We start from the raw sequence: 13,818 nt of genomic DNA on the forward strand, positions 1-13,818 counted from the left end.
GATACCCCACCCTAAGCTCAAGTTCATTAATAAGTGGCTACAAAAAGTTTTGATCGAATGTTTCAGGCACAAATTCGTTATTTTCAGTTAATTCTTTTTGCAGGTCTAAACACTTAAAACCTAAATGCAAAACCGAGAATTGACCCATAGCCAAACTAAACCCATACACGAAACTGTAAATCAAAAAACAGATTGGTTTCGCGAAACCAAAAGGTCGTTTTAGTTCGATTTGAGCTAAAACGACCCTAACCCGCCAATCCGCACCCCTATTAAATGTTATTTACCACAATTAAACAATCAATTACTCAAGTTGTGACTATACCTAAATCACAAGCTATACTTTGATTTCTTATATGGATTGAAGAATTGGAGATCTCATCTCAGCTGATTGTGACTTGGGAATCATGATTTTAAACTCAATCACACTTCATTGACAAATGACAACACTTTGAACTTTGTTTATATATTTCCAATGACCTTGTGTCCGTTCACGGACGCTTGTTTGGTCTACGTCACACACACATATATAGAGAGAGAGTTAACTTATGTATACTTTGAATTTATTCTATCTTATATATAAAAGCATTTTGATTAAATCACACAAATAAATGGATAACATCGGATTAATGGGTTGAAATGAAAAAAAAGAGAAAAAGGAAAAAACATAAAAACTGAAATCTCTATGAAGAATAAAATTGAAAAATCTTGGACTAGTAGTAAAAAGAAATAAAATAAAATAAAAATATTTGCACAAATAGCAAAATTTAATCAGCCGAAAAAAATGGCTATAAAGTAATAAAGCACTTCATTGTCCTCCACTTTCCACACGGAAACGCTGCAGTCCACACTGTAACTCAACTCCGCCGTGACCGATTGCCGTTGCATGCTCACTCGCCGGTAATTAGAATCATACACAATCGCCATCAATTCATCATGGCTATCATTTCCGTTTCCACCATCGTCTGGTTACAGTTTCTGGCTTTGATTTTCATGTCTTTTGCTGCTGCAAGTGATTTTCACGGTGTATTTTCGACGTCAGATCGAATGAGCGGTCGGTGATTAGTAGGCTTAAAGCTCATGACAGTTACCGTCACTTTTATTATCCTGTTGCTACTGGCGTTGATATTTCTCTTGGTGGAAGCGGTCGCCCTAATTCCGTTGGGTATGTTATACACACACACACACTCTCTCTCTCTCTCTTGTTTTGCATTTGTTGTTGTAATAACTAATTCTGCTTGGTTTATATGTTATGAGATTAATCTGAATTTACGTAAACGTAATTTTGAATTTCCTTGAGACTTAGGGCTTGTATTGAGGTGTATTCAGATCTTCAATAATATAATTGGCATTAGAGTAAGTTCTATACGGTTTTGGGGCCGTGTGTACCATCTGACATCTAATCACACATCGTTTCAAACGGTTGTCCAGATATATAGAGGTTGGACGACCTTTTTGACCAAAACCTTTTAAAGTTTGACCGTCTATGGTTAGAAAAGGCATGCAGATATTGGCTAGATGGTCGTTATGACATTTTATTTTTAATGTTTGACCCCAATGGTTGTTTTTTCTTCTTTTTTGGGGGGAGGGGGGGTGTTTCTAATGAAAACGGGTAAAGTTCACACTAGGTATAAAATTTTTTGAACGAAAACGGGTAAGTTCACACAAGGTATAAAATTTTTCGAACAAAAACGGGTAACTTTATACTACTAAGCAAAAAAAGTGAGGGACACCCCGGGCCATAACTAACCGTCGCCCCTGTCCCTTACCACATAGTCCAAAAGGGCTGGTTTCCTTTCGAACACCGCATCAAATTTTGAGTCAACAGCTTTCCGAATATTGTTCAAACGACTGTCTTGATAGAGGTCGGAAAACTGTTTTGACAAAAAAGTTTCAAAGTTTGACTGACCGCTTATGGTTAGAAATTCCATCTGGATATTGCTCAAACAGCAAGTTCTGACCAATAATTTCAAGTTTGGTTTTTTGGTCAAGAAGGTCGTCTGAGTGTTTTATGGACGGTTGTTTGATGGCGTGAATTCAGATGAGGGTGGTGTTGCAATAACCTTGCTTTTGCAAGTGTCTGATATGCAAATCTAATTGTCTCACAGGCTTTACTATACCAAAATTGGAATAGGAACACCATCAAAGGAATATTATGTGCAAGTGGATACAGGAAGCGATATAACATGGATTAATGGCATACAATGCCAAAAGTGCCTTAAGAAAGGATATCGTGGGGTATTTTAATTTCATATTTGTTTCTTGATTTTCTTCATTCCTAGTTTTATTCATCATCATATTTGGTAAACATGTTCTATCATATTCTATATCTAACAGATGGACCTTACACCATATGATCAAAACTCTTCATTTACTGGAAAATCTGTGACATGTCATGATCAGATTTGCAAGGACATTAATAAGGTCAATACAGTTCATGGTTGCAAGGCTAATGCATCTTGTCTGTATCATGTGAGCTATGGAGATGGGAGTGAGAGTTCGGGTTACATGGTGAAAGATGTTATCCAATATAACAGCGTGTCCGGTGACATGGAAACTAGGCCAGAAAATGCAAATGTTTCTTTCGGGTACATCTAGATCTTCTTTAATACTTTCTTCGAGTTGTATATAATGATTAATGCATATTACCTTTTCCTATCTACCAAGTTCCTTTTGTTGGCACAGAGCAGAGGCAAGTAAACAAGAACAGAGAAATAATTCTCAAATGAGAAGAAAATTCTGAGGTTCAAACAATATATAAGGGGCCCTTTTGTAGGGATTAAAATTTTCGAAACTTCCAAAGTGAATCATAGACTAATAAAAAACGTAACTACGCTAATAAGTGATTTACACGTTTATGGTAAATATGGATGGAAATTAAAGCTTGCAAAATCTTAGAAACCTGTTGATTAAATAGTGGAATTTGGGTCTAACAGCTGAGACAAACTGCCTATGGCATTTGCCACATGATCTGGCTCATCAAGACCTTTCCGTCCCCTGGTCATGGGCTTTGTAACTCCAGTCGAAGAGTCATGCCTGTTTGGGTTTTTTCTTCCTCGCTTCGTGTTATCCAACTGATCCAAATAAAAGTATGCCAACTCTTGGACCAGCTCCTCATCGTTAATAATATTATTGTTTCTAATTAGGTGTGGTACTATACAATCTGGCAACCTAAATTCTCAAGATGGCGCGTTTGATGGAATTCTTGGTTTCGGGAATACAAATGCATCCGTCATATCACAGCTGGCTTCTTCCGGGAAAGTTAAAAAGATGTTTGCACATTGTTTAAAAAACGGTGGTGGTATTTTTGCAGTTGGGCATGTTATTAAGCCAAAAGTTAATTCAGCACATTTGATCCCAAACGAGTAAGCGATTATAATTACAATTCTTGTTGTTTGATTGTTCAGATCTCCTAATTTTAGACATTCAATAAACGTTTATCACTTTAAAATTTTTAGGATACATTACACTATCAATGTGACGGGAATTGCAGTTGGTTCAGAGTTTTTGAATCTTTCAATAGATTCGAATGGAACAGTAACGAGAAAAGCAATAATAGATAGTGGTACAACATTGGTATATCTCCCGAAAGCGATCTACACGCCATTGGTGGACAAGGTACTTAGTGTTTTCTATGTTCATTTACATTTTCTGTTAATTAAACTGGTCACTGTTGGCTTATTTGAAAGTTTTTATCTTTTATATGTATTTTTTTAATTCTTTTTCTTTAGATAGTATCAAGGAAGTCTCTTACGGGATCAATTGTTTATCACGAGCCGTATACATGCTTTGAATTTGATGGAAGGTAACTGTTTTTATGCAGCTTTCTCTCTTCATAAATTTTCATCCCTAAAAACTTGATTCTGAGGCTTTTAGTAACTGTTTTTTTCCTCTTATGTGAAAGCAATGATAAAAGTAGACCTGTAAGAACGGGGCATGATCGTGTTCGTTCGTTTAACTTAACCAAACTAACAATCAAACATGAACAACTAAATGAACGTGGTTTCTTTGTTCGTCAAGAAAATGAACGAGCTAAAACCAATTAAACGTAAATGTGAACTACAATGTGTTATGCCTAAAATGTTACTAAAACTAGACTATTGTAAAATGAAATATTAACAAATGTAAATGAACTAACGTAAAGTAGCTACCATGAAAGAGCGTAAACGAACGAACATAAAGTATGAAATAAACAAAGATTTAACTAATTTCTGATGTTATGCTTGCAGTGTTGATGATGAATTTCCTGAAGTCACATTCCATTTTGAAAATTCACTTTCATCGAAGGTTTATCCTCATGATTATCTCTTTTCCTATGTAAGTATCCTCTGTCTTGCAAACCCTTTAGAGCTTTACTATTTATGTTCAGGACTTATACTGGTTGACCAATAACATTAGATATACCCATTCTCAAATTATGACATATGTACCCACCCCTTAAAACTTGCATTCGGATATGAGAATCTGCCAATTTGGAGTGTATGGAGAAAGAGAAGGGTATACTGGTCACATTGTAAATTTTACTAAATGAAATTGGAAAATTTGAAGTTTTAAGTAGTTTGAATAGGTATATCCGATATTAGTTTTTTTTTAATTGTACATATATGATAGTTTTAAGGGGTATATATGAATATGCAAGTGACATGTATAATTATCTTATTTTTATGCTATTTAATAAAATGAACTAATGCATCAAAATCTTGCAGGGTGGTTTAAAGTGTTTGGGTTGGCAAAAGAATGACATGGACCCAAGTTTAAGGGACAAAATTGTATTGGGAGGTAACCATATAATAATTAGCACATTAATAAAATTAATTTAATCTATGATAGTTGCATCTTATTCCTTGTTATTTGTTTTTAATTTTTCAGATTTAATACTCTCCAATAAGCTGGTCTTGTATGATCTCGAAAATCAGACAATTGGATGGGCCGAGTACAACTGTGAGTTCTATGTTTTCAATGCATTAGAAAATGGAACTCGATTGACTCGCTTCTAAATTTTTAAACTAACTGTTTTGGGTTTGCCTGTTTGATCCATTTTAGGTTCTTCAAACATCACTCTTAAGGACGACATCACCAGAGGGACATATTTAGTTAGTGCACACGATTTATCATCTGCTTTCAGTCTGATTAATCGTAGGTTTATAAGATTCTTGGTATTAATTTCTGTACTTGTAATTCATGCCATATAGTAAAGATGCATGTACATCTTATAATCATAGTTTAAATGCATTAGAGTACTCGAAGTACGCCTTTTCAAGTGGCTCCAATGGTGAACCACTGTTGCAAAATCAATACATAGTGTCGAGTTAAAATGAGAAGCACTATAACTTAAAGAACCATTTCAACTTGTGAACCCCTTTTAGCTGTCTGATGTGCAAGATCAACTATCTTTTATGTGGTAATATTTTCATAATTGATTAACGCAAAACATGTTTCTTACACGAGTGAATACACTATATGTAAGCATATAATGTGTTCATTGGTGAACACAAGTCGGTGAATATGTGTTGACACTTTCGTACTCAAACTAAAGACAAGTATTCAGCGCGGAGTATAGTCATATACTGGATATTTACTTGTGTTTCCAAGAGCGAATATAACGTTAGAAACTCTTGTGTCTTCACTCTTCACGGTGAATATCTTCAACGTGTACGCCTTCATTTTGGTATGTCATGTAAAAATGAGTAAATGAGCCATTTTGGGTTATGAAGTCCAATGTAAATGTTGGGTCATGGATAGTATGGGCCCATATGCCCATGGTTTCTTCATGCCCAATCTTAATTTGTAAATGTGTTGATGCGAATTCTAAAATTTCTATATCTCACGGTGGAGCGATAGTAGAGCTGAACACATACAAAAACCGAACAGTTTTCTAAAACTGAAAAAACCGAAAATTCAATTTTTGTTCGATTGAGGCCATGCCGATTCAAGTTGACCTATGCAACCCTAGCCCTAACGACTGTGATTGTTTGAAGCCAAAACCAACCAATACAAACATCTAGCCCTGACGAAGTAACGAGTATGATTGTTCTTTGCAAGAGAAGTAATACTTAATAGTTAAAAGTATCATTGGTTATATTACAAGTCTGCGTTATTATCGAACGTTTGAGATATTAATATCTAATTTTACCACAACAATAAATCAATATAATTAAATTATCATATCATAACACCTATTACACCACATCGTGTTTACTACATCATATCATATACGCGTGATATATAAGATAAAATGCAACACATTTTTTTATCTTTATTTTTTTATTATTTCTTCAAGTGTTTTTTTTATATTGAATTTTTACTTGGTTTTATTTTACATGTGATTTACCGTTGGATTTAGGCCGGTACTCTAACAAACCTAACCGATACCAACTAAATGTGTGACCGCATGTTGACAAATTTATTTTTTGGGTTTAGTACCCTTTCCGTTTCCAACTTTGTTTTTTATATATTAAATTTGGAATTTCGGCTTTCACAACAGTATTATTTTGGCTTTAGTTACAGTTCCATCACGAAACCGACCGAATTCGCAACGCCTCGTATCCATAACGAGCATGTCTCACCAACTGAAACACGTCGTTCTAAATATGTTTTTAGTTTTGCTATAGGTTATTTTGTCTTTTGAGTTTAACACTGTAACTGTAACAACCTAATCGACACCAACTGAAAGCAGCTTTTTAATTGGGGTTTATTAATGAGGAGATAGACTTGGGGGTTTTCTTTCTTTTTTCCCTTTTCATTTACACACAAACAAACAGCAAGACAAGTTGAGACCTCTAAATCTACTGCAGAAAACAATAAACTAAAAGTATCAGCTTCTTCTTCACATCAGGTGATTCGTACGAATCTCCCTCAATTTCTACTCCATAAACTAATTAACACCTTCTGTTTAGTTACTGTTTCGATTTCACTCGTTGCCCTTTAATTAGATCGTCAATTTCAGCAATTTGAGTTGGGCTTTCTAATTTCTGTTTTCGTTAGGTTAATTGATCAATTAGGGCTCTTGATTGGACTTTAGTTGGCCTTATTTTCCCCTTTTGGGAACAAGTTGTAGGTGTTTCGTTTTCATGCACACCAACTGTTTGTTTAAATGCCTCAATGGGAGATACTCTTTTTCGTTTTATTTTTTAATTGTATTTGCTTTTGCTGAAGTTTGTTTCTTGTAAATGGATGATTTTGTACCAGTTTACTCAAATTAAACTATACCTTAATTGCATCCCTTTGGTCTACAGTTTGCTTGATGAAGAAGAAAGCATCTTGGCTCATGCTTGATTGAATGTTGCGTAACGAAGATTATCAAAACGATTACATGGCGGAAGACGGTGACATGTCGGATTTTGTAGAGGATGTGGACGAAGAAGAAAACGATGATGACAATCAAAATATTGAAGTTCATGATACAGTTAGTCTAATTTCTCTCTTTTGCTGCTACTATGTTACCAATACTGTACTTATTTAATTTAAGTTTATTCCACGGTTATGAAATTAGATCTAGTTTTTAGTGTTTGATATCTTACAAAGATGACAGATACGACCGCTGCTCAAGCAAGAACCGGGAAAGATATTCAGGGCATTCCCTGGAAAAGATTGAATATAACAAGAGATAATTATAGACGGACAAGGCTTGAACAATACAGAAACTATGAGAACGTTCCCTTATCGGGTGATGAGGTCGATAAGGTACAGTCTTGCTGCTTGTATGTATCATAAAAATGATTACTTTTCCACTTTTGATTTCATTGCAACCTTTTATGTGTGTAGATATGCAAACAAAAACCAAAGGGTGGTAGCTACTATGAATTCTTCCATAATACAAGAGCAGTGAGGCCTACAATCCTTCATTTTCAGGTTTGTTTCGTTGCGTTATGTTCGTTCAATCATATAAAATGTGTATTTTTCAAACATCATGTATTGTGTGTTGTGTATTGTGTGCAGTTAAGGAATCTGGTATGGGCTACCTCAAAGCATGATGTATATCTAATGTCTAATTACTCGATCATGCACTGGTCTTCATTATCACAAAATCTAACCGAAATCCTTAATTTCTCTGGGCACGTTGCACCTACTGAGGTTATTTATTTATTTATTTATTTTTGAGTCTTTTTGAGATTTTTCTGTGCCCGCAGAAACATGCTGGAAGTTTGTTGGAAGAATTTACGCAAACTCAGATTAGTACATTAGCAGTCAATGATGGTTTTCTAGCTGCAGGAGGTTTTCAAGGAGAGCTTGCTTGCAAGGTAATTTGATCATACAAAACTTGCTTCTTTTGTCAAAAGTTCAAAATTTCTTATATCTTCTGTATTTGTTACCAACTGATGCAGAGATTGGATAAACAAGGAGTTAGCTTTTGTACAAGAACAACCTATGAAGAAAATGCCATAACAAATGCTATTGAGATATATGATGCCTTGAGGTAATTATGAAATGTTATGTGTATATATACACCACAAAACATATTATTGTTAGTTTGCTGACTTTTATATTGCTTACTTTGTAGCGGTGGAATGCATTTTATGGCGTCAAACAACGATTGTGGTGTGAGGGAATATGATATGGATGGATTTCAACTCGTGAATCATTTCCATTTTCCCTGGCCAGTGAATGTGAGTTTCTTAAAGCGATGATAAATATTTAGTTTTTTAGTATGCATCAAAATGTGTTACGAGATTTATTTTCAATGATAATCTAGAATGTTTTATGCAGTTGAACATAGGCCTGTAAATAAACCGGACGTTCATGAACCAACGCATTGTTCATATTTACTTTTTGGTTTTGTCTCAGTTATGTCTGTTCATCTTTGTCAGTTATGTCCATTCATTTTTGCTTGTGAACCTTTCGTTTATACTGTTATCAAACAGACATAAACGATCATGTTAATTTCTTAACGAACAAACATGAACAAGAAAGCCTTATTCGTGCTCGATGGTTTGTTTAGAACAATCGGTCCATTTACAGGTCTAGTACTTGAATACATATTGTATGACTTTCACCCGTTTGACCCGTTTCATTTTGGTTGCAGCATACATCTTTGAGCCCAGATCGCAAACTCATAGCTATAGTCGGTGATCATCTTGATGGATTGCTTGTAGACTCTACAACAGGAAAGGCAAGAACTAGTGAATACAAATATATTGCTTTTAATTTTATTTCAAATAATAACATCATAATTTTTGGCAGATGGCTGCCACAGTGGAAGGCCACCTGGACTACTCATTTGCAACCGCATGGCATCCAGATGGCAAAATCTTTGCTACAGGCAATCAAGACAAGACTTGTAGAGTATGGGATGTAAGAAATCTTGCAAACCCGGTCTCGGTTCTTAAAGGTAACATGGGTGCGGTTCGGTCGGTTCGTTTTTCATCAGACGGGCAGTTTTTGGTGGTTGCAGAACCAGCGGATTTTGTTCATGTTTATAATACCAAGTTAAACTATGAAAAAAGGCAAGAAATTGACTTCTTTGGGGAAATATCTGGTGTTTCTGTTAGTCCCGATGATGAAACGCTTCACATTGGGGTGTGGGACCGGACTTATGCCAGCTTGCTACAGTTCAACAAACGACATAAATACGGGTATCTTGATTCGTTTGTGTGATAAAATAAGTTGAGTTGTTTGTTTCTGTTTGTTGGAAGAGACGTATAAGACTTCCATGAAAGAAAGTGTATAGAGAAAAAGTCGAGAAAGGCCTGTTGTCTGTTATTATGGTTGGTTTATGCTGCCATTGATGGCAACTTTCTTTCAAGTTTGGTTATTTCGTTTGGTTCTATGTTCTATAGTTTTTGAAAGAGTCAAATCTGCGCGTGCTCTTTTTATCGTATTAACACACACACATAAACGAACTAACAACTTCTTAACGACTAACACAACATGGATGAGTTTTATATAACAAGTTTTATAATTTATATTAACGGTAGCTCCCAGGTTAAACGAATAGTGCCCATGTAAGAGATATCTTCCGATTAAGTTCACTCATTCAAATTTAAGATCTTAAAATGCTATTTATACTGTCCCATGAGTCACCTGTCAATATGCTTAGGATTTTAAAGTTTTTAGTATATTTTAAAAAGTTGTTATTACCTTAAGTCACTACCTGATCAAAGTTATATTGAATCCTAGATCTTTATATTAAGTCCACATTTGTCATATTGGTGTACTTGTACTAGTTGACCAAAATCCAAATTACAAACTACATTTATTACACAAACCGAGTTTGAATGAGAGGAAAACAATCGACCTCAAGTTTGGCAAATATAATTATAAAGCTGTTAGGTAATCAACGAGTTGAGTTGAGTCGAGCTCAAGCTTGGCAAATTACCGATGAGACAAGCATGACTTTCGAAAAAAGAACTTGAAACAGTCGAGCTCAAACTCACTCACGTTACTATTTTATTAACGAGCCAGACCGATTTTTTCTTTAAATAGTAGGCTTAATATAAAAAATGGTTTTTAGGTATCTAACAATAAAACAAATGGTATTTAGTTGTTCTGCCATCTCAGATGGCTGGATTTGACTCCCCTCTCCTAGTGGCAATCCACAAAAGCAACGTGTAAATTGATGGTGACTGGATCAGCCATCTGAGATGGCTAAATCTAACTTTATTCCCTTGCCACGACGCAGCACAAGATGAGACCAGCTATTTGAAATAGCTGGTTTGAACTTACATTTCCAATCATAGCAAGTCACGGGCGTATTATTTTTGAAGATGGCAACATGATTTCTCAGACTGTTGTTCAACCCCGAACACAACCCGGGTGTTGTTTCCCCATCGTGCAGTCCATTTCCCGTTTGAGAAAATTTTGGTGATTAAGGAGAAGTTGGCCCAGAATGATTTGTTCTACCTCTTCCTTAGTGTTGACTACGAATGGCACGCTGGTCAAGGAAAAATCGAGCTTCAGTTTGGTCAACACCGTCACACTCGGCATAGTTGCCGAATTCCTCTTGCTCAAGAATCACAACAGATGTGGTGTGGATTAGGTTTAGATTTGGGCAATTTAGTCTATATTAATTATTATTCATGTATTTAGACGCATGGTTTGTTTAAATGCCATCATTAGCTTTAAGTGAATTGGTTAAATTAATCAATGTTATATTATATGTTATTATTATTTTTGAAAAGGTGTTGGGGATGTTTGAAAAGGGACATTGTTAAATTAATATTCAAACACTTTTATGGCACTTTTATAACAATGGGAAGTTTAGTAAAGTAGTAATGTCACACCCCGACTTAGGGCCTAGGTGTCACACCCGTTAGTTGGTATCTGTTTTGAAAATATATCAGAGTTGTGGGTTTGTTTTAGCGGAAGTTTTTAAAATATAATCTTCATTTATAAAATGTCGGGTTAGCATATCAGTTGAATATAAGCGGAAGCTTTTGAAATAAACTATTATTATATTAAAAATTCGGGATTTAAATACCCCTTTGATATTTCAAATACCTGTCTTTTGAAAATATAATTCTTTATATTATTCTAAAAATATCTGAGCCATCAGATCACCTCTAATGACTATGTCTCCAATCTTCTATTAGTCTTGTCTGTCAGTTCTATTATTTACAGTTTCCCTGAAAGGTGGGGGAAAAATACGTCAGCACACTGCCGGTGAATGATGCTGACTCAAATACCATTGTGAATATCAATAATAATACCTTTGTGACAACACTCATTAGGCACTCAACTCAATTGGGATAAAATAACCCTAAGTACTTATACAATTAATTATATACACAATATCATTTATCTGAACAGTTCCGTAGACTTCCAGAGGCATGTTTGATGATATGCATGGCCTCGGGGAAACTCCGAGTCATCATATATGTATGGATCCAGATACATGTATACTCTTAATCTGAGTATGCCCGTTTCTTATTATTGTAACACAAGGTTTTAAGGATTCGTAAATCTTATGCAAATAGTTCAGACTCTAAAAGAGTTGTAAAAGTTTAGGGCATATTCACCTTTTGATTGTAATCAGTTTCTGACACTGATTCCTGTATATGATCAGTTTCGGTTACTGACCCCAGTCTGTAATGATTTTCTGTTACTGATTCCTATCTCTGTTTTCTGATTGATTAATTGACTGATTGATTGTTATCTCGGACCTATAGTACGAGAATAACTTTTGTATAAATATCTAGATCAACGATCTAGCTTCAGACCCATAGTCTGTTTTGTATAGCTTTAACCTTGACAAATCATTTGCTTGTTTATCAATTATATGTCAGGTTTCTTCTTCAAAAAGAAACATTACTTTAACTATAATATGTGTGAATAAATAGTATATTTCTTAATCATTAAGAAATATATTTTAATGATACCCTTTGCATGTAAATGATAACGTTTTTTTTAATCACGAAGAAACAATTATTAACTATAACCTTTGCTTATAAAAACTTATATTATATTTAACAGTGATCAAGGTTCGGGCTATACCCTCGACTATGGTCTAAGCTATTATAATAACAATAAAATACTAACTTAATTCGAACCCCTACCTCACACGGGTATTTGGAGTTAAATGCATGATCGAGCGACACTTCTACTCTATATCGCATACTAGAGCTTAGATCGTCAGATCTTGGCATGTTCCACGAGATTGACACGCTTCCCGAGGTAAACGTATGAAAGTGGAATATTTCGGTGTGAGTTATGAAGTGCCATGGACCTTCCTATTTATAGCTGAAATCTTGCAACTTTGCGTCGCTCGAAGGTTCGTTTGCGTCGCGCGAAATGTCTACATTTCACTGAGTCATCAGGCGCCCTGCCACGTGTCACCACATGTCATGCATGCAGAAGTGCTACTTTGCGTCGCGCGAAGAATTTTGATCCTGTTACTTCGCATCGTGCGAAGCTACTCAAAGTCGGTTTAACTATTTTGTCTTTCGCGTAGCGCGAAGATTCTGAAGTCTAATCCTTCGCGTCGTGCGAAGGATGAATTTTATATTTTTCATTTCCAATCCTTGTACTATCCAAAAATACTAAAGCAGCTCGCGACGATGCGAGCGTGCGAAGTGCAAAGTGCGCCATCAAAACGCCACATTACGCTCATCGCCCGAGTTTGAGTCCGTGTGCATCGGGTGCTTCACACCTTCCGCTAGGACTATGGAAAGTGGTTAGCCACATTAGAACATTATTATGGAAACTTGCTTACTTATTAAGAGCTTCCATTTATTTTCATATTTCCATGTGGGATGAAAGTTCCCTTTCTTATTTATACCCATGTAGAATGCTTCCACTTTCTTCCATCTTTCCATGTGGGATGGAATTTTCTCATTTTCTTAAGATAAGATGCTTATTTTTCTTATCTTATTTTTCTCATTACTTGTATTTGAGATTATTTTTAATCCTTCAACTTTTAAAGTTGACATATTTGGTCCAAAATAAATATGGGTTTTTCCTAGATGTTATAAGTAATGGGTAGGTTGATCTCGAAACAACAGTCCACCTTTTTAGCCAAAAAAAGTAATCTATGGTTGGAAATGTAAGTTAAACCAAATATCTCAAATGGCTGATCTCAACTTGTGCTACCACGTGACAAGGAGAATAAAGTTGGATCTAGCCATCTTATATGGCTGATCCAGTCACCATATACTTACATGTTGCTACTTACGTGGATTGCCACTAGGAGAGAGGAATCCAATCCAGCCATCTGATATGGCTGGACACCTAAATACCATTTGCTTCATTGCCAGATACCTTAAAACCCATTTTTTATATTAAACCTACTATTTTAGAAAAAAAATCGAGCCAGACCTGAGCCAATCGAGCTCAGGCTCTTTTCATTTATACCCTTAGTACTGATAGAAATGGCCCCGAGCTAAGAAA

General features: G+C 35.4%; 1 protein-coding gene and 2 pseudogenes across 1 annotated transcript; 2 read left to right on the forward strand and 1 right to left on the reverse strand.

Annotated features, from left to right (window-relative positions):
• LOC143578102 (vacuolar sorting protein 18-like) overlaps positions 1-13,818 on the reverse strand; it is a 50,820-nt pseudogene that overhangs the window by 13,725 nt on the left and 23,277 nt on the right.
• Positions 934-5,294, forward strand: LOC143577504 (aspartic proteinase 36-like; annotated as a pseudogene).
• Positions 7,215-9,779, forward strand: LOC143577511 (putative WD repeat-containing protein C2A9.03). The gene is made up of 9 exons (XM_077061324.1): positions 7,215-7,402; positions 7,522-7,680; positions 7,762-7,848; positions 7,936-8,070; positions 8,127-8,237; positions 8,322-8,413; positions 8,498-8,603; positions 9,020-9,106; positions 9,178-9,779. The coding sequence occupies exons 1-9, from the start codon at positions 7,277-7,279 to the stop codon at positions 9,589-9,591; spliced, it is 1,317 nt and encodes a 438-aa protein (XP_076917439.1). The 5' UTR covers positions 7,215-7,276; the 3' UTR covers positions 9,592-9,779.

The sequence above is a fragment of the Bidens hawaiensis genome, unplaced genomic scaffold (assembly GCF_021521415.1).
Source record: "Bidens hawaiensis isolate Kalapana, Puna unplaced genomic scaffold, B.hawaiensis_p1.1 tig00001461_1, whole genome shotgun sequence".
Taxonomy (NCBI): domain Eukaryota; kingdom Viridiplantae; phylum Streptophyta; class Magnoliopsida; order Asterales; family Asteraceae; genus Bidens; species Bidens hawaiensis.

Coding starts and splice junctions, on each gene's coding strand:
- LOC143577511 (XM_077061324.1), top strand. CDS start 7,277: ATGTTGCGTAACGAAGATTATCAAAACGATTACATGGCGGAAGACGGT. Junction 7,849..7,935: donor CTACAATCCTTCATTTTCAG/GTTTGTTTCGTT, acceptor TATTGTGTGCAG/TTAAGGAATCTGGTATGGGC. Junction 9,107..9,177: donor TAGACTCTACAACAGGAAAG/GCAAGAACTAGT, acceptor AATTTTTGGCAG/ATGGCTGCCACAGTGGAAGG.